This window comes from Cataglyphis hispanica, chromosome 4, assembly GCF_021464435.1.
Source record: "Cataglyphis hispanica isolate Lineage 1 chromosome 4, ULB_Chis1_1.0, whole genome shotgun sequence".
NCBI lineage: Eukaryota > Metazoa > Arthropoda > Insecta > Hymenoptera > Formicidae > Cataglyphis > Cataglyphis hispanica.
Window position 1 is genome coordinate 2,011,040 of NC_065957.1, and position 21,972 is coordinate 2,033,011.

A 21,972-nucleotide genomic window follows, 5' to 3' on the forward strand; every position below is an offset into this window, starting at 1 on the left:
TAAAAAAATTTAATAAATTTGCAAACGATTCTAGATGAAAAATACGATACGATGAATAGCAGCCAAGAAATTCTCGACAAACACACTCTAAATAGCAAATTGAATAAGAAAGATAGTAAGAGAATACATCGCAGAATTTTAAATCCATGTACATATTTTCAGTAAGAGTTCATATTTCAATGCAATTTCGATATATATCCATTCACGATAATCGACATGTGATAAATGACAATTAGTATTCTCTTCATGTCTCATCTCATTTCGATTGCCAAGTCGAAAATGGAGCTCACACATTGAAATATCCGTATGTCACACATTTATCACACATTTTCTCTTAAGAGTCAGTCTACTTTAGAGTTAAAACAATCAATTTTTTTATATTTTCTGAAAATATATCTATCAAATTTTATTAAAAAATTTGCAAAATTAACAATCAGTTATAAGACTTTAAATAGGATAGCACGCAGATCTCCAAATAGATTTTTACCAAACTTTTTTTTTTTTAATGATAGAGAACACTCGGGGAGATTAAACTTAATTAGAATTAAAAAAATTAATATTTAATATTTTTCTGATCTTTAAAAAATACAAAAATTTAGTAAAATTAAAATATATAATGTTAAAATGATCATATTGTATCTTTCAATTTTTGCTAATGAAATTAGCTATCCCAAAATATTTTACGAAATAAAACTAGACCGAGTTCTTTCATTTCAAACAATTACATGACAAGCAGGATTTAAAAATATTGACGTATTGTCAATAAAAACATATGTAAACATCAAAGAGGTCAATTTTCAAATATTTTTCAAAATTCTTAAAAATCATCAATTTTTCTCACTGCTAGAGTACTCCGGGTTCTTAAGCGTACGATGATCACTCGATGAGGATTGCGAGTATTCGCAATGAGAATTCGCGTGAGAAAGAAAACGATAATAACGCGGAAAAGCGAGAAAGGCCAGAGAGTTTCTGCCCGCCGGTGATTTAATGTAACCGAGTTGCAGGAAGTGAATATTATTAGCATTCGCTTACCGTGCCGTGCCTCCCATACGCGTATCTTTCTGCCTCACTCGCGTGTGTTTGTTACTCAACTGTGTATGAAGTTACTAATACGGACGCGTATTCGACGTACGCACGATGCGCCGCCAACACGTGCGCAGGTAACATGCAAAAAAAAACACGTGTACATATGTACAACGGGCGACCCACGGTGGACGAGTTAGCGAGAAAGGAAATAACACGGACAGTGTTCGCGTCCACGAAGTATTTCATTGGGTGTCTTGGAGTGATTGCGCAGAAGTATGACACGAATGATATCTTCATCAAATTTGGAGTAACTTTTTCCTAAACGATAGTTCAAAGTTTATTATTATGGAATTAGAGTTGATATTGAATTAATTAATATATCTCTGTATCATATAAATCAGATTTGTTGTATATATTTTATTCCAGATATATATTTATTTATGTAAGAGCTTTTATGTAAAAGGAATTATATTTTCCCCTAAAAATAGCAATCTAAAATAAATAGAAAAAACTTTAAAAACTATGTCTTGCAAATATATTTCATTATTACTGACTTTTCAAAGAAATCTTACAGTCATAATCAGTAGGATAATACGTTGTTTTTTTTTTTTTTTTTAAATACTACTAAGTTGTTTAAACATGAGTTCACATCGCGAAAATTGTACTTTGTTTTAAATCGGACAGTTCGAACAGTTATTCACTCACTGAGAATGAAAAGATTAGATCTAGAAGTAACGAAAAGAGTTAAAAAGTGAGAGAATCACCTGCGAAAATCAAAGTCCAAAATATTCCCTTATCCATTCACTACCTTTTTTGATGGTCAATGACCGCCGAGGTTTACTCAAAAATTAAAGGAAAAACGTAGGAGTGTTAATGGCGTTCCCACGAGTCACCATTATTGCACCTGTCTGCACTTCCGGGTAACACGCGAAAATACTATACATTATAGCTCGGCATACGCAAAATGATCGGTTTGATTCAATCTCGCTTAATTTCATCGCGGCGTGACCATCTTGCACCAATGAGCGATTTCGATAAACTCGAAGCGAATAAATTTTGCGAATCTTATCTATTATATAGCTCGGTTCATTTCTCGTAATTAATAAAAGATATTTTTTTATATCAAGCGCATAAACGCATCGCGAAGAAAAATATTTTATAAAAATTTATTAATAAAATAATATATAATAATTAATAATTAATAAAATAATATATAATAATATAAATAATTTATTAATAAAATAATATTTAATAAAATAATATTAATATTATTAGTGAATATTTCAACGTAATATACGAATAAAATTAATCGCGTTTTAAAATGTGATTGTCAACATTAATAGTATTAATAAAAATAATATTTTCCTCAGAATAGGAATATATCTCTCTAGTAAAACTTTAATCTAATTTCTAAAAATAATAATATGTACGTATTATAAATGCTAAGCAGAAAATATAAAATCTATTTCAAATTTTTATAAGTATCAAAATCACGGATATCTTTAATTAAATATTTAGATTAGTTTATAATAGAATCAAATAAAATTGTATTTATAACATTTTAATATTAGTATAATATTGTAGATAATATTCATATTAGATATTTATAAAATTATTATTTATACATTATTATACACTCAATTCAAAATCCTATTTTTCTACTAACTGTTCTAAAAATGACATATTTCATCGATAAAAGATATATTAATTTGAGTTTCATTAGTCTCGATATTATTTACTAGTGTGCTGCAACAGAATCTTTTTTTTTTTCTTGCGATTCTCTTCTCTATTATGGAAATGGTCTTCGACAATAAGGGAGACAACGCAATATGCCATGAAAACTCGCAATAGCTATAAATGCGTTCTCCTTCTCCGATCCGAGGGCGCTACAGGAAGTAAGTACGATGCACTCAAATGCATGCAAGATGCAGCGAACAGCAAGCGGGATGTCTAAGGAACGGATCGAGCGACTCGTTAAAATTTATCCGACAGGTCGGATAGTCTTTCGCGATAGCGGCGCGGAAAAGAGATTTAAACATCAGTAGAGGGATTAGAGCATTAGGATTAGAGCATTAATATTAACAGTTCATATAGTTTTGCCTTATTCATAATTTGGCGATATCACATACTACTAGGCTATCAAGGCCGAGGAAGAAAGAGAGAAAGAGAGGGAAGAAGTCGGAAAGAAAGTAAGAAGAAATATTGATACGAAGGACGAGATAAAGAAGGAAAACCGGAAAGGTGGAAAGAAAGTAAGAAAGGAAGCTACGCGAAGTATCAAATGCAAAGAGAAAGATAGAAAGATATATATGATACGATGGAAGCTACGTGAGTGGTCGTGCTCGTGTACGCCGGTAGCATCACTTCACCGATGATATACTCTACCGAGAGTTCATTGCTCTTGAGGTGCGAGAGAGAGAGAGAGAGAGAGAGAGAGAGAGAGAGAGAGACAGCTGAACACGAGAGAGAAAGGGAACAGACGTTGAAAAAAAGAGACGAAGAGAAAGGCACTGGCATTACTACGAGGAATGGAGACGAGGAGAGAAGAGAAGAGAACGCGAAGGAGAGAAAAATCTCGCGCGAAGAAGAAGAAGCGAGATTGAAGAGACGTCATGGTATGAGTGGAATACGAGAGAAAATGAGAAGAGGAGGGCGGCCGATGAAGAAGGAGAGAGCGACGAAGATGGATCGAGGAGTATTTACCGCGAGTGGACGCTCTTAATAATTCACGCGCGCGATTCCCAATGCGACGCGCGAACGCGAATCGAAGACGGGCATTCATCGCCTCGCTGGATTTTCGCGAAATACGAGAAATAAAGAGGCGCAGCGAGAGAAAGAAAATCCGATCGATAGTCGCCGTCAAGCTCGTGTCTTGGGCGAAGTTGGAAAATACTCAGCGCTACGATAGTACGTGAAATTGCCTCCATTGAAATTGCTAGACGATTGCATTCGCGATTGATTTACCTTCCTTGAAGAACTTTCACGCTAATAATTATAGGATGTTTATTCGAATCTTATAAAAAAATTCTCTGATCTTCCAGGTTTTTTTTTTATTCAAAATTTCAGATAAAAAAAAATATTTTAAAGACTTTTTTCGTGCTCTCTTTTAAAATAAAATTTTTTTTGTATGCGCATTTTCTCTAATGCTTTTCATTCATATAGAGGAAAAACACAAAGCCACTTAAGTTTCAAGTGCTATATTTGCACAAATGTACTAGAAAAAAAATGAATAATTTTCATAAGATAAGCAATTTTCCACTTGCAGAAAATTTTCATTTTTTTATCGCTAAAACTTATAATAAATCATGTGCTCTGCATATTCAACATTTTGTTAAAATATTATAATAATATATTATAATATATTATTATATAATATAATATAAATATATAATATAATATAATATATAAATATAATTATACAATATAAATATTATAGAGAGAATTTTAAAAATATCCCCAGAGTCCCAATAAAATTCCATGAGAATTCGTTGATTTTTCCAAATACAAATAAAATCCCTGAGAATGCCAGGTTTCTCATGTTTTTCCAGGGAATAGACATCACTTTTATTCTCTTCATTTTTATTCTCTTCATTAATTGATATTAGATTGAAGAATCAATTGCTAAATCTAATTAAATTGACAATTTTATTCGAATCAGATGAATGATGCGATCTTTTAAGTTCAAATATAAATTTAATATTAACATTATCATTTAAAGATATTATATAAGCGATAATATTAAAAATTCTTTTTCCATGTTTTTTCAGAGAATAGACATTCTTAATTAATTCTACATTCATTGATATTAGATTAAATAAATCAATTGCCGTATCATCTAATTAAATTAAAAATTTTATTCGAATCAAATGGTACGATTTCTTAAATTGAAATATAAATTTAATATTACTTAACATTATTGTTTTAAGAGATTATATGGATAAACACGATATTGTATCTTTACGCTGAAGTTACATAGTAGATATATTATTAAGATAAGTCATTTTTAAAATTAATCATTTTTTAAATTAATATTATATTAATTACAAAGATTAAATTGTTTCTGTTTCTTTTAAATTTTGACTCTCAAAAATCAATTATCCTTAATTATTTTCCTTAATTAATTATATTAATCTTCAATTATCTTAATTAATATTTCGATCAGATGATTTAATGAACATCAATAATAATTGTTATCAGACAATATATAATATACTTTTATATCAGATATATTCGCATATTTATCACGATTTTGTGTTTGCCGCGCCAATGTAAAAAAATGTATTTGATCCTAAAATTGCACTTTGTATGCAACTCTACAGATGTCTGAGAAGGAAACCTCCTTGGCGAGATTTCCTTGATAGAAGATCGTATAAATAGAGATTGAGAGAAAAAAAAAAGAATAACGAGTAAAGTCAGATAAAAATATAGCGATATCGCGGTGACCGTCTGAGATTGCCCTGACGACACGGAATCGAAACTTGCTCGTGCTTGCCGGATCGAAAAATCGAAAAGCGTCTTGATGGAGCTTGGATGGTCGACGAGTATACGCTCAAGCTCTCGTACCGGACACGTACCGGGTGCAATGTACCTGGATGAGTCACACGGCAACAGTGCGCGCGCGTGCAACACGCACACATGATGTTCGCGCGCACGCATATGCGTCATGCACGAGTCGCATACATGCAATACTATGCGTATCTGTGATCTATATGTGTATGTGTATGTGTGTGTATCTGTTCTCACTCCTCGTTCAACACCCGTCGCGATCTTTCTACGAATTCTGCGGGATAAAACGAGAGGAAGAGATAACGAGAGAAGACGAGAGGAGCAAATACACATATACGCATATACACGTATGCGAATTAAAGGAAGAGACGGACGAAGGGAGAAAAACCGAGATGGAACAAGTTGAGGGAGAGGAAGATAGATAGAGAAAGAGAGAGAGGAAGAAAAAGAAAGAGGTAAAAAGAGACCGGAGATAAAAATCCAATCATTTCGACCGGTTTTGCATCATGCCGACGAGGATAATGGAATACCGCGTTATTTTTTGCCGGTGCACGGAATATTTCCTCGCGTTAATATCCACGTTTTACTCTCCGACTACTCTCTTCGTACGCGCATCAGGCTTAAACACGGTACATGTGTATGAAAATTTTTTTCTTTTGGATTTTCGACAAATTTCATTCACGCACAAAGGTGCACGGTTTATTTCGAGAGAGAGAAACTAACGGTCTTTAATGTTACAATTTAAAAAAAAAAATTAAGAAATAACAAAATAAAATTGAAGCAGAATTCACGTAATGCACGAAAAATAAAATATATTCCTTATGAATAAGATTATTAAAATTTTTAATGCAATTCTCTAACTTTTAAATACATATATATTAAAGAATTTCGTTAATTTAATGAGCATATGAATCAGTGACATAAAAGTATCTCGTATAACTTAAAAATTGCAGCAAATCCAAATGCGATCGGAAATTCTGCTTAGAATCAAATCGAATATTTTAATAAATACGATAATATAATAATCTTTTAATGACAAAAATTATAACCCTCGTATTATTTATAACAATATTATATAATCGTAATTGTTAGTAGACAAATAATTATTTAATAATAATACTTGTACGTTTGTTGATAGCTTTAATCACATTATATATCTTCAGCTTAAATAGAGCAATAAATTTCACAACAAGATATGAATACAGATAAGAGCCACGCGAGCCAAATTATAGATAAGATTGTGAAAATTTCTCGATGTGGGAAAAAAAATTGAAAAAAATCACAAGTCCCGCCTCGATACTTTCCTTATCAAAAATCTTAACGTTTCAACATATGTTTCATTCAAGATACAATGCGATGGTCCAAGAGACTTAGCCGGGATCAATGAGCGATGTGAGACCGGAGAAAGGAAGAAAGAACGAGAAACGGAGGCGGCGGCGACAGCGACGGCGTGTCGAGTGACTTTTAAAACGGTATTGCGTAATCTTTTGGATTTAGTTTAACTTTCGTCACTATCGATGCCACGCACGTAGCGTGACCGTGGCACTGAACCAGCAGCGACACGAACTTTCTCGTGGCCTTCGTTCCAGGAAGGCGATTTACGTGACACGCGAGAACGTCAATGACTCGCGATCATCGTCATCGATGCTTTCGCGCTCGCTCGGCCAATTCGCGTATCGAATTCTAACACAATAGTATCGATCGAAAAAATCGTATTTATTCTATCCTTAGAGAATTATTCCTTAGAGAAAATGATTACTATTTTCATCTTATAAATATTTTAAATTCTCTTGAAACACTTCGATTATTCTTAAAGAATAAAAATATGAATTATGATATAAATTGCATCAATGTTGATTTAAATCGATAATTTTTATCATGATAAAAAAAGTTGCGACTAAGATAAGTTAAAGAAGTTTAAATATCTACGTGATTGTACAAATCAGGTGTTAATTAGCGATACAGATCAGATATCGATTATTTTTGTATGTATATGCAGAAGGTTTACTTCCTGAAAAAAACATGGAAATATGAAATTCTCAGGAATTTCTTTCGTATCTGTAAAAAATCAAAAAATTCTTCATGAAACTTTATTGATTTGAAGAATTTTTGAAATAAATGCTTTTTTTAATAATTTTACTCTTACGTTGTAAATAGTCAGTAATCCAAATTGTAAATTATATGTGTTTAAAATATATTATAAATATATAATATATTTGTTTCTGTTCATATAAAAATGATTTAACAAAATATTGAATATGCAGTACATATTTTTTGTAATTTTTAGTGATGAAAAAATGAAAACTTTATGCAAGTGAAAAACTTATTTTATGAAAATTATTCAGTTTTTTTTTCAGTACATTTGCAAATCTAATTACATGAAACTTACTTATGTGATTCTTTGTTTTTCCTTTGTATGAGTGAAAAGCATTAAAAATACATAAAACGCAATAAAATGCAATAAAAAAATTTATTTGAAAAGAGTAGACCAAAAAAAAAACTTGAATATTCTCTTTATCTGAAATTTTAGTATTTTATCAAAAATACTCTGGAAGATCAGAAAATTTTCAGATGATTTTCTTTCAAAGTACTCTGGATACATTTTTTTTTTTTTTTGTAAATAAAGTATTATTTTAAAATTGTTTCCAATCACAGTTTATTTGTATCATTCTTGTAACTATCGTCAAAAGACGCATAGACGCACATAACTTTATATAATTTCTTTTAATCGATAACGTAATAAACGAAACAAAATAGAGCATATTACGATTAGTAATCAGAGCGTGTTCTAACACGGAGAATAGCGGTAGGAATATTTCCATCGCCCATCGTCGCGAATCCGTAGGATTTTCAATTATAACCAATTAGCAAACCGTCTAATCGCGCTGGTTTTTTTTTTTTTTTTATTTGTGCTTATATTCAGAATACCTGGTTTCTTCGGTCTCGAGAAGGAAAGCATCTGAGCTACGTAAACTGCATTCCATGTAGGAAAGTCGTACGCGGGGGGGATACGGCATTCTTAGCTTTTACGATTCGTATAGACGATAAAATCGTGACTCGCAGTCCGACTCTGTCGGCGTCGACGAGGAAGAAGAAAGGAGTGTCAATGAAGATTTGATTTTTGCCGTTGATCAAGAAAGCCTCTATTTTCGCCGGGGGCATTCAGTCGCGTCTCTCGAAAAGGCAATCTCGAACGAATTTTACGATAATTGCTGAAAGATTACGACGCGTGCCTAACACTTTTTGATTATTACGGGTCTCATCGGTGAATCCCGACTATTATTACACGGCCATCCGCCGTTATGTTCTATGCGATTCACTACAATGAATCGCAATCTTTCTCTTTCCATTTTCTGCACAATCTCAGATATATTATATTACACAGAGAATTCGTTTGAAAAATAGTTTTCATCATCGAAGCGCTACTTAATAGCAATTAAGTCACAATGTTTGAAGGAATAAAATTCAGTATCTTGAATTTAATAGAATTATATTCACATTACCGTAATAGCAAAAAGATTCAAGCTGTCTACTATTCAAATCTTATAAAAATATTCCTTGAAAATTTCTTAATCTTTCAAGTATATTTTTGTTTAAAATTCCAAGTAAAAAAATATTTTAAAGATTTATTGGTGCAGCAGTCTAAAATTTTTTTTATTATATGCCTTTTCTAGTGTTTTTCAACTTTCTTATACGAAGAAAAGAGTCACTTAAGTCTCAAATGCTAGATTTGCAAATGTATTGATAAAACACACACATTGTGTATGTTTTTCGTAAGATAAATATTTTCCATCATAAAATTTTTATTTTTTTATCATTAAAAATTACAATAAAAAATATGTACTGCATATATATTCAATATTTTGTTAAGATATTAGATATATATAAACAAAAATATATTGTATAAACAAATAATTTATATCTTGAGATTTACATGTAACTTATACAAATATAGATGACAAATTTCGTAAATCAAAATTTCGATATATCCGCGTCAAAAGCGAAAAAACTTTTGCGGATTAACTTGTCAAAAATACTACTTTCCAGGTATTCTTAGTATCAACAAGTTTTTCTTTGCATCGAATCTTTTTCGCCTTTAATATTACTAATACTTGTAGCAAATTTATCACTTTTTTTTTCAGCTGCAGCTATCATTTTTCTTATATCATTGTTCTTTGGGAAGAATCTGATCAGATGGTTATCTATATTCTGTACCTCTTAATTTTTAACGTTAGATATTTAGATAAAAGGGTCTTGCAAATTAAAATAACGCTTAGCCTTAAAATAAAGCTCGTTTGGAATTCAATTTGCATACGAAAATTTTATGTCCGTATCTAGGAAGTTTTAATTTGTAAGAAATTCTCATCTTATGTGTTACAGCCGGAGAGACGCGAATACAAATTTCGACGCGGATGGAAATTAATTCATCTCGGCACGCGGTGCCCCGAAATATCCCATTGTATACCCGACATTCGTTCTTTCGTCCGTTCGTTTCGTGCTTCAAATATGTCGACATGTCGACGCGTACATTAGCCTCTTATAGCCGCAAGATTCGCACTTCTGAATTGAATTACTCTCTCGATGAACCTTGACCGCCTCGAGATTGAAATTCAAAGTTGGATTTTCGGTGGCTGCCATCAGATCGTCGTCGGATGCCCCCTTCTGCCCCTCACCCCATCTCGCTAGCGAATGTATCGAATGTATAATGTGATCAAGAGCCTCCAATGTGATACCGTTCCTTTTTGAGATCATCCTGGGATTGTTCGTCGAAAAATTTACACAATATTCCCATTTTTTATGCTTTTTACGGAAAAATTCATAAAAGGAATACACGTAATATGAATAATTCAAATTTGTAAGAAACAAATTGATTTGTATATCCGCACCGCAAAATCTTTTTCTATTGATTATAATTTTATCCCGATGTACGATGCTTTTAGATAATATAAGAAAATATAATTTATGACAATATCACGCTATTTGAGAACCTGTGATGTCAAATAATATCGGACGTTAAAAGTAAAAAAAAAAAAAATTTTTACATTCTATTAAATTGCCTTCCGACGATGAACGAATGAGGAAACTTGGAACGAAGCTGAGAACGATTTCGCTCGCGTGCTTTCGCGAGTGAAATGTCAGCGTCTGACTTTTCTCACGAGCAAAGTATCGCGAGCGATGAACAGCTCGATTCACAAGCCCGAGAAGTCATATTATTAGATACCATCTGAATTCATCAAATTTATTATCTTTTCGCTCTCAAATCTCCGATCGAGAGTAAACTCACTGATGGAGAGTAAAATCTTGCACATGCATCTCACGTTAAAAGTAACGACAACGCGATTCTTGTGATCGTGAACGATTTGTGAGCACCGCATTATAGGTGCGACCTTTTCAATTTGTATTCTAACCTTTAGGAGAAGCATTATACAACGTCGTCCATATGCTCAGTATGTGAAATAATGTTAAAACATAGACGCATCGAGCGTACGGGACGGAGCTATAAATAGACGTTCCTGTATAAAACGACAAAGTATCAAAGTTACATTAAAAGACTCCAAGTTCTTTCGCGGTGCTCTTATAGGGGAAAGAGAATGAATTAAAATTATGATCGCGCGTGGCTTCTTCGAGAAACTGAATAAGTTCATTTTAATTTTAATTATCTTCATCGAATCTCTCATATAATTCTAGATTTATCGCGAATGTGATTCTGTTGACTGAAACGCTCAACTTTGAAACGATCGCGTTATTTTTAAGTAATGTGAATGACCCAATAAAGTCCCAACAATTTAAATTGATCTGACAATTTTGAATATTCATAGTTTTTATATCAATTTATAAAGAGGATGATATTTGATTGAAAGAAATGTATAATAAAATAATTTTCCATTAAAATGAGTTAATTAAAATTACCAATTAATATGAAATCATATTGGAAAATAATGTAAAGCCATGGATCCGTTTAATTGTCACTCTCGTAAAAAATTTGTAAAAATTGATAACTATCAATTTATAGAATTTATAGAATTTATAAAAAAAAGTTATTAACAAATTTTTGATTTATTAATAATGCAATAATATCGCATTATATGAAATAATATCAAATAAAATATTTTCTTGAAAGATGCTTTTATTTTCTTGTTTATTAAAAAAAAATTTACTTCCACCAATCTTTTTATTATATTTTAAATCCAATACTCGTAGTAATCATGTTAAACACTTCTCTTCTTCAATAAGATTCTTTCATATAATCTAATTTATTCTAAAGATACGATCATATCTATAGCAATTTTTCAATCGTACTGAAAAATCTTATCAATAATCTTATGATATTTATCATATCATACAAATTATAATATTTCTATTAAAATTTGTATGATATGAAAGCTCAATTATAAATTGAGCTTTCATATCATACAAATATCAGAGAAATGCAATAATATATATAATATTATTAATATAATAAACGTCGATTAGTAAATGCCTCGTAATGCATTTCTGTCGAATAAATGAGAAAAAAATATTGAAACAAAGATCCGCAAGATCCGGAAACGGAAATAAAATGCGCGTTTGCGTAATAGAAGAAATAAAACAAACCTTGCTTAATGACGATGCCGGCGGAGGGCACTTGAACAATCGGCAGTGGCGGATTATTTACACCAGTGGTGGAAGCTGGAGCGGGGGCGGCTGCGACGGCGGCAGCGGCGGCGGCGGTGGCGGTAGGGGGGATGGCACCACCGGGGGTACCGGGGGGCGGCGAGGCACTGGTGCTACCCACGGAACCGGGATCGCTGAAGCCCTGGGTACTGTTCTCCTCCGGGCCGTCGAAGAAGCTCAGGTTGAACTCACTGCCGGCGTCGAACGACACCTCGGGCGTGAGGGTGTCCGGCGCCGGGGCGCTGCCCAAACCCGCGCTCAGCGACTGATCGAGTTTGAAAACGTCCATTGTACGGGCATCGAACGATCATCGGCGTCGGCTGTGAACGACCTGATGCACGAGAATGTCGGCGATAATCCAGCATTCGCGCACCTCCCGATCCTCGAACGGCACTTTCGTAGCTTTCGCGAGAGTTCTTCGTGCTCTTCGATGATGTATAAAATCCTTGCTACAGGCCGATATCTTTCTTGATCCTTGGACGAACGAAGAGATAAAGAGTGTGTCGTTGGCTTCTCTCTTCGCGATTCCGGAATCTGTAGTCCCAAGAATTATCTATCGACTGAACTTTCTTGATATAATAATAAGGCGGCTATCACTTAATAAGCTCGATTAATTATTAGATGCTTCTTGATGCTTCTCTCGATACTTTGAAATACTTGTTCGTCTAACTCTATTGAGTTTTACTTCGTTATTTGTACACAAACCCGGTGTGACGTTATTTCGATCGATGATTCATCTTATATCGATGATATAAGATGTCTGTTAACGAGAACATTGGCGATATTAAGTTGAACAAACAAAATTCGCAGGATATATAATCACAGTAAAACTATTTTATTGTCTGTTTTATTGTCTTTACGGAAAGGTATCTTATTATTTGATAATTTATCCAATATTTCATCGAATGGATTCTAAGAAAATGGCATTTTCTTCTTGTTTAATGGAGCGATTTATTGTTGTATTTTGATGTGAGCTTCTGTATGATAAGATACCTGCTCGAGACTGCAACCGTCGTCGTCGTCGTCGCTGTTCGTCTTCCGTAACTTCGCGGGGTCCTTGAACCCCGCTGAGTAATGTTTCCTCACAGATATTACGTCTCTCCGTCTATCTGGCGGCCGTCCTTCCCTGGCTTTGACGTTTCTTGCATTTGCATTTACACCGCTACTTGATAAGATTTGATTCCGCGGATAATGATGAGCGGAAAATGCGACGAGCTAGATATTCAAAGTTGTGCAATGAAAACTTCGCGCGCGAAAGCTTCTCGTATATAAATAATTTCTCGGATATATAATTTGGCGAGTCGAGTGATAAAAATCGATTCAACGGTTTCTCGGTACGAATTGAAAAAACGAACGAAAAATACAAATGTGATCATTTGAAGAGGATAAATTTTCAAAAAATGGGCAGCACTTTTCGATAGTTTAATACGTTATCCTTGAAGATTTTGCACTTCGTCGTTAAACGTTGATCTCTTTTCATAAGGCATTTCTTTTACGTAATGAAAAATGTGCACAAATCGTTCGTTAAGTCACGCAATCAGCGCAAAAGTCATTGTTTTGCCGAGTTTCCATTTTAGCTTCTTCCTGTAAACGAGTACGGAGGACATCATCCAAAAGTTCAACCCATTATTTTCGCGATCGAGACTAGGCACCTTTACATCGGGATCCTTCGTTCTTGTCGCTCTCGTGTAGATGTTTCTCCTGTTTTTTCAACTATTCTTTTATCTCTTTCTTTTTTCTTTCGTTCTCTCTTCCTTATTATGGGATAAACTTTTTCCTGGCAGCGCGAGCGCGTACCTGCTCGCCGATTTTCAATGGTTTACTAGCCCGCCGACTTTTCATATGAGTCATCTCGCTGAAAGATAAATCAAAAAGAAAAGAAAATCAGAAACTAAAAATAAAATGACGACGAATATACGATCGGAAACAAAAAGAACGTAATCACGTTTAAGAAATAATAATCACGCATGTGTGTGTGTTAAATGCAATCGCATTCGAATACGATTTGTTCAGATTTGTAGAAACTATAAACCATTTCGATTTGTTCATTTAAAGATAAAGTTCTTCCAAAATATACAATTAAACCTTTGTATTCTTCATTCGTTTAAATTTTTCGAGTGATCCCTCTATTTTCAATTTCTTGTTTATAAAGTTTCCATTCATATTATAAGAATTCCTTTACAGGAACAATTTCTCGCATAATTTCTCGTTAATATTCGAAACGATAAAATGAGAAAATTATGGCAGTTTTAGTTTTTTATAGATTTTCATAAATTATAATCTTTTTTATACAAATCTTTTTTAACTTTTTTTTAAAATCTATTTTATATAAATCTAGGTTTTTGTGAGTGAGTGTGTGTGTGTGTTATATGTATAAAAGTATTGAATTAAAATTATTGTAAAAAATGAATATATTAGGAAATGTCTCGTATTTTATTATATTAGAATGTATCAGAATAAAATATGAAATATCACGTATATAATATTCACTGTTCGATGATTTCACCCTACACTTCCATTCATAAAATAATTTGAAGAGAATTCGATTTGTAAGAGAAAACACAGCTATATTCAAAAAATAAAGAAATTTATTTCTTTCCTGTCTCCTTAGCAGATCCGACAACAATAACCCGTTAAAGACCTTAATAAATAAAAAAAAAAAATTCTCGCTATTCATAATTCTGTTTCCAAGAGAGAACACAATTTATTTAAATATTATAAAATGAAAAATATTTTGTATATATAACGCTTGACGCAAGATGCTATCGTGTTTTTTGATTTTTCTACGATAATAAAGAAAAAAATCGATCGCTGTTCATCAATAATGTATCAAGAATAATTATTTCAAAACTGTTTATGATAAATAATCCTTGCGATAAAAAAGTAACAAATCTACACGTCCCCAATGTAAAGTAATTCTATTATCTTCTTTTTCTGCATTTTTACGCACGACGAGATAAAGATGACGAATTTCGTGACACTTCATTACGTACAATCGTGTCGAGAGACTTTAGGCAACTTCCCAAGTGCTCCACCCTGTATCCATCCCGGCATTTTCGCACGATCGGTGAAGAAGAGGACGGAGAATCGCCGGCGAATCATGAGAGAAACAAGGAGAGGATGTAGAGGAAAGAAAAAAGCTCAGAGAACACGAGAGAAACACGAGGCGGAGAGTGAGAAAAAGTGAATGTCATTGCCGTAATCTTCGGACGTTGACTTCTTCCTGGCTCGTCCCTCCTTCTTCTTCTTCTTGGTAGCAATCCTCTCCCCTCTTCCTCCTACGGTAATATCCACCCCTCTTCCTCCTCATCATTCTCTTTGTCCTTTCTTTCTCTCTCGCGCCCTCACCTGTACGTGTTTCACTTCGAGTCCTCTCCGCTCTCTTTCTCTCTTCCTCCTTTTGCAATAACTATCCCTCTCTCCTACTCTCTCGGCTGGCTCTGTTTTTTCGTTTTGCAAATTTCAAGTGTTTTGTGACAATTTGCGCGGTTAGATATTCGTCGGCCGATATGCAGAGTGCAGCGATCGAGCAGATCGAGTTGCAACGATTGAGCGAAGTAATACAATGGTGATATAGCATTTTTGATTCAAGATATCAGGAAATTTGAAATTATTTAGCCATTATTATTATTAATTGTTTTGAATAATTTATTTTATGTGATAACGCAGTTTATAGAAATATAATTTTTTTCGACCTTGCCAAATCGTCCCTTAATAGTCTTTCAGTCGATCCATCATGTAACTATGACATATGAATTGTCGACTAACGTGTTTCCGGCAGCAATATCGTGTATGTTTTTGGACAATCGACGTACCATCTAACCGTGTAACGAAACAAACAATATTAATCTTTTTCAATTATGAGTAGAGCGTAAAGATTGTCGATTGAAGAACGGACTTTTTGTATTTTTGCAAAGCGCCGGAAGTTTTCCGTTTTGAAAATTGTTTGTGAATCTACAGCACAGAATAACGCTTAAAAAACAAGAACATTTCTTTTAAATAGCTTTCCAAACGGCAAATATATCCCCAGTGTCGTAACGATCAATTATTGTCAATTTTTTGCGGGATTAGATTTTGCGAAACATGTTCGAATAAAAGTCTAAATATTTTTAAACGTAAAATATACAAGATAAAAAATGTTTAATAATCTTTTCTCAATATTTACTTTTTACAAACAATTATTAATTCACTTTGAAAATATAAATAATATACAAACATATCATTGAGCGTTTTTTTTTTCAAATTATTTTTTTCTATGTACATGACAGATACATGAAATATTCAGAAAACATGAAATAAACATTGAAATATTTAAATAAAAAAAAATCGAGGTAAATCAGAAGACTGAAGAGAAAGAGAGAGAGAGAGAGAGAGAGAGAGAGAAAATAATCTAATTTCAATAAAAAAAAATCTAAATAATAATTTCGATTTTCATTAAAGAATATAATTTCAATCTTGATAAAAAATGCATCAGTTATCAAACACAATACACAAAACATATTTCCATACGATGTAATATGAACTTCCTCTTACAAAACTTACATCTCGTTATTAAAAATTTACAAATCATGCGTTTCCACCGATATCGATTGATATTAGTAGGTGGGGGGAGGGGGGGAGGGAAATTTTGTTCTTTTGCAATTTGGACGAATTTCGTCGACGCGACGCGACGCGCTGACGGATTTTGCGGCCTCGCAGACGATCGTTTGTCTCACACATTGCCCGCTCGGTTCCGCGTTCCATCCGCGTCGCAAGTCAGTGCGTTCACCTTACGCTCACGAGTGGAGATCTCGCGTGCGCGCGCGCGCGCGCGAGAGAGAGAATTTCTCTGGGATCGCGATCGGGCTAAGCCACGTGCTCGCGCTATCACCGAACGCCGTCGTCGAATGGGATCCGCGACAGATCAGCACCACGTGACGCTCATTCCACAGAAAGTGTACTTGTCGCAATCAGGAGCAGAGAAACTCGATATTTCGGAAAAAAAATTGAGAGATTAGATAACGACGAAGAGATATGAAGAGAGAGATGAGACATTGCTGTGCCTCTCCAATAATTGCTCAAGCAATACAATTAAAATGTTACGACGGTCAATCAAAAACGTTTCAAATGCTATTGTTTTAAAAAATATTTTAATGTTTATTTTTTTTATAGCGATCTGTCAAAATTATTTTATGACAGATCGCTACAAAAAATCGTGCATAATTATTTTAGGATTTACAATTTGGTACATCATATTTTTTTGCAAACTCTCGTAATTTGCTTTTTAAAAATATTGCGTATTGCTTTTTGAAAACTTGACAATAATATATCAGATATGTTCTCTGATTCACCGATTCAAAATTTAAAAGAATCGTTTATAATTTGAAATGCTCAAGGAGATAATCTCCTCGACACAAGTCATTCTGACAATGAATAAAAAAATGTATGAACATATGAACATAAGTTCTATTCTCAATAATTATATAGTCATACAGAAGTTGTAAAATCTTGCTGTTATCGTAGTAAAATCACACATGTTTAGCAAACAGCGACTTTTGGAAAATAGAAGCAAAACAAAACAATACAAAAAATTGTTTACAATAATTTTATTATGAATATAAATTGTTATTTTACTATGATAGCAGCAAACAATCTGCCAAAGTTTATTATACTTGTTTTAAATCATCATATATATATATATATATATTCAATTGACCACATCGCGCAAAATAATCTAATATATAATTTAATAATATTTAATATTATATAATTTAATAATATTCCCGCCCGATCGCGATCGACACGTCGGAACAATGCGTAGTCGCTTCGCTTCACGAGACAATGACGTATGAATGAAAGCGCAATGAACTTTTGCAACTTCCTCGACAATTATCTCCTCGACAGCCGTGCGCGAAATCACGCTGAATAAAGGTGACACTCCATGAGTTTACCTGCACGAACGATTCCTGAACACTTTCGTTGACGTCTTTTCTGGATGAAATTCGCCACTGTGCGAGAGTAATCTGGTCCAGATTATAATCCATGAAAGAGAAAGACCTCGATCAATCCCTTCAGCACCATCAAAGTTTACCCGCACTCACGTGTTTATCGCAATATTTCGTGCAGACAATCAAAACTTCACTCAGAAATCTTAAAGCACGACTATACGATCACACTAATAATCGAAGTAACACAGTTCACAATCGGTTATGAGAGATCGCGAATCATCTATAATTAAAGCATTCGAGAAAGGGACATCGAATAGTATGTATAATTATTTTATAAAATATCATCTTGTTGTAGAAAAGAGATGTATGTCTCTCACGTGATTTACGTGACACACGCTGTCGCGTCTTTTAGAGTACGCCAGGAAATTCGCCGAATATCACTCACTACCGTCAACGAAATCGTCACGAATCGAATCGAATCGAGCGTTCCAACTCTCGTCCGCGAAGGGATCGTCCAAGAGATCATCCACGTGACGGAGCGGGAGGCTGCATTCTTTAGAAAGAGAGCGAGAGAACGAGATGAAAGAGAAGGAGAGAAAGAAAAGCACACGTACGGATATCCTGTAGTAAAGAGTTTAGAAGTTTGCTAACAATAAGTACACGCGCGTAGAGCGATCGGACGGAACGTTTTACGCGAGAACGTGCGCGATCACGTGCGTGCGCGCGATCCGCGAACGTGCAGCGCGTCGAGCCGCTCGTTCTCGCGCGAGTGCCGGGAACGGGGACCTCCCGTCGCAATGTTTCCCGTTGCTCCGTCCCTCTCGATCGCAATAGCAGTCGAGCTTCTCTCTTTCATCTATCCCTTCCTACTGTCGCTCCCTCTCTCTCTCTCTTTTTCTCTCGCTCGCTTACGCGCGCATCGCTCTCTGATTTCCTTCTCCCTCTCTCTCTCTCTCTCTCTCTCTCTCTCTCTCTCTCTTTCTCTTTCTCTTTTTCTCCCTCCTTTCCTTGAAATATCTTCTTCGTCCTCTCCCTGGAGAACAGCCGCTTACCCGAGAGCGCTCACCTGTGAGGTAAGTAAAACCGACGTACCATCGTACGTATTACGACATTGCGCGACTCGCGATGGAGAAGGGATGACGAGAAGGGTGAGGAGGGGGGAGAAAGATATAGAGGGAGAAAGAGAGCGCGAAAAGCGAGGAGGTGGTTGGAGGTGGCGATGAGGGAGAAGGCGAGCGAAGGGGACACCGAGGAGGGTGAACGAGATAAAGAAAAGAGGTGGGAGAGAACGAGAGGAATTAAGCGAACGGGTCGGAAGTGAGCCCTGAGGATGGAAGGGGTTGTAGCCGCGGCGACGAGGGAAGAGGGAGCGGAGAGGGGGAAGAATCGAGGGAAGCCGGAGGTGAGCCACGGTGTCGTGGAGGATCGGCGTCCGGTAGGGATAAAACCGTGGACCGACCTGTCGTGGTCGTCGCCGCGACTGCAGTGGGGGGTTAAATCGCGGGACGCGTCATGGTGGGGGTCGCGCGGCGCGAGTGGACCAACTGGGTTCGCCAGCAACATATGCGGTTCATTGACCGAAAAGTGCTGGGAGAGCCGAACATACAAACGAACTCATACGAGAACTCGTTTGTTCGTTCTCTCTTTCTTTCTCTTTCTCTTCGGATCCGCTATCAAAACAGAATTCGCGCATCGGCGTTTTATTCGCAAAGTCTTTTAGCACGACAGGGGAGGGGGAGGAGGCGCGACAGATATTCGTCGAGGGTGTCAAGGACGACAAAAGACGAATTAATGATGCGCGAGCAGAATTTACGAGCCATGAAGGAGACGAGGAACGCTGAATTGCCTGTGGAACAGCACCTAATTGCTCGAGTAGCTTCAGTTTGAAAAAAGTATCGGAGATTATCATCTCGATAAATGTATCTACTAGAAAAATTGTCCCTAAAAAATTTCAATCAAAACAATTCAATAATAAATAAATCTGATATAATTAAAAACTACGTCCAAATTTTTTACAATTTGACACAAAATCGCAGGAATTGTGCTACAATCGTTCAACTTTTGTTTCATCATTAAAATTCTTTAATACAAATATTTCTGAAAAAAATTTTTGCAACTTAATATGAATCAATTTAAAAATTTAAATTTCTGCTAAATAAACGCCAAAAATATATCGTTTGAAAATTGAAGCTTATTAAAAATTAAAATTTATTGAGAATTTAAATTTTAAATAATGATACGTTATGCTCTCTCTCTCTCTCTCTCTCTCTCTCTTTCTTTATTTACAAACAAAGAGGGGAGTTTGTTCACTTTCTAAACTACTATCAGTCAAAAGTTTGGTCTCCTTCGATCATGAAATGTCCCGATAGAAAAGAAAAGCAATTGCCATCTTGGACAGATGTTATATCCCAGAGACAGTTAGCAGCTCGTTGGTATCGGCGAGGCCGAAACAATGTGGTTGGATGACTTATTTCCACGATCGAAGACGCGTCGACGATGCGCGTTTCCTGATCGAGCGAGGGGACCATCTGGATGAAGCAAAAGGCTGGACGAGCGGTGGAGAACATTTACGGGAAAGGGATGAAGTCTTCGGCTTTATAAGTAAGTTCGCGGTGAGACTACCGTCGTTCTCGGTGTGGTCGCGCACACTTGTCGGGAAAGGAGATGCGCGGCTCCGCAGGTATAATGAACCTGGGAAACCGGTTACATTCGCGCGAGCGCGAGAGCTGTACGTACGTACAGATCGATTCGTTCCCTCTGTGTACTTGTGTGTTACATTATGCGAAACCGCGCGTTGCATTTCCCCTCATCGGAGCTTTCGCGCTGCCGCTGCGGCTTATTCGCGAATATAAACCGCATTCACTTCGTCTCCTTCTTCCTTTTTTGTTGTTTTCTTCTCTCTCTCTCGTTCTCTCTCCCATTGTTGGGTCGTATTGAATCGAAGATCGATCGAAAGATTGTTATAATTATAAATAATTATAAGACAAGCTTGTTACTAGACAAATATTGAATGAATTACTTAATATTATAAAATGTATTATATAAGATTGCCATCTTTTCTGGATGTGAGTTTATGAAAAAAGTATACTAGATATAAGAACCAATAATGCAAGCAAAACAATAATAATCAACGAGGATATTACATATGCAATAAATATTTATGAAATTTTTTGAAAAATAAAACACCTTCGACAATTAACAAAACAAAAAAACGTAAAAATATTAATATCAAATATCATTGCAGTTTAATAAAAACATTAGTTCAGTAGAAGTGATGTGAGCAATTTCTGATTTTTATTTCGATTTATTTTATTTTCATTCTTTTACATGCATTCTTCACGTCTAACTAATCTGTATTGAAAGTGAAAGTTACGATGATATAATCTGTATTGGATCAGCTCGATGTAATCAAGACGCGAAAGTACGTATTAATGGCATATAAGATAAATTTACACAATTAATTATATATAATCACGAGAATTCTTGATTAAAACAATCTTGCTTATGACAAATATATCGGAATGCAGAATCGATAAGAATAGCTTGCGATCGATTAATTTCCGATGCATCGATTTTTCAATTAATAGGGAAGGAGCATAACTTGTAAAACAGCTCGATCATGGTAGGACGGTTTAACGCCTCCTCATTCAGAGAGCGGAGAGAGAATATACTGTTATAAGTTTATACACATAATTATAGAGTGCTGGCTCTTATGCAATGTGATAATAATATATCGTCATCTCTGCAACTTACGTAGAGATATTCTTATAACGCAAATGCATCCTTAACCCTTTTCATTGTTGAAAAATGCGATTTATACTTAACATATTTATAATGTATAATAACAAATTGCATACAT

At 34.9% G+C, this 21,972-nt stretch overlaps 1 protein-coding gene across 5 annotated transcripts in view; it reads right to left on the minus strand.

Moving 5' to 3' along the window:
- LOC126848741 (ecdysone-induced protein 78C) overlaps window positions 1–21,972 on the minus strand; it is a 71,376-nt gene that overhangs the window by 43,034 nt on the left and 6,370 nt on the right. The window contains exons 1-3 of one of the 5 annotated variants that reach the window (XM_050589880.1): window positions 18,117–18,839; window positions 13,180–14,041; window positions 12,127–12,720 (exon numbers count right to left, since the gene is read on the minus strand). The exons of 1 other annotated variant lie outside the window; for it this stretch is intronic. In XM_050589880.1, the coding sequence (XP_050445837.1) occupies window positions 12,127–12,475 (349 nt within the window). In that variant the 5' untranslated portion in view covers window positions 12,476–12,720; window positions 13,180–14,041; window positions 18,117–18,839. Of the gene's footprint in view, window positions 1–12,126; window positions 14,042–18,116; window positions 18,840–21,972 lie in introns of those variants that run through there. 3 more of the 5 variants (XM_050589878.1, XM_050589881.1, XM_050589879.1) reach the window with 3 other exon arrangements.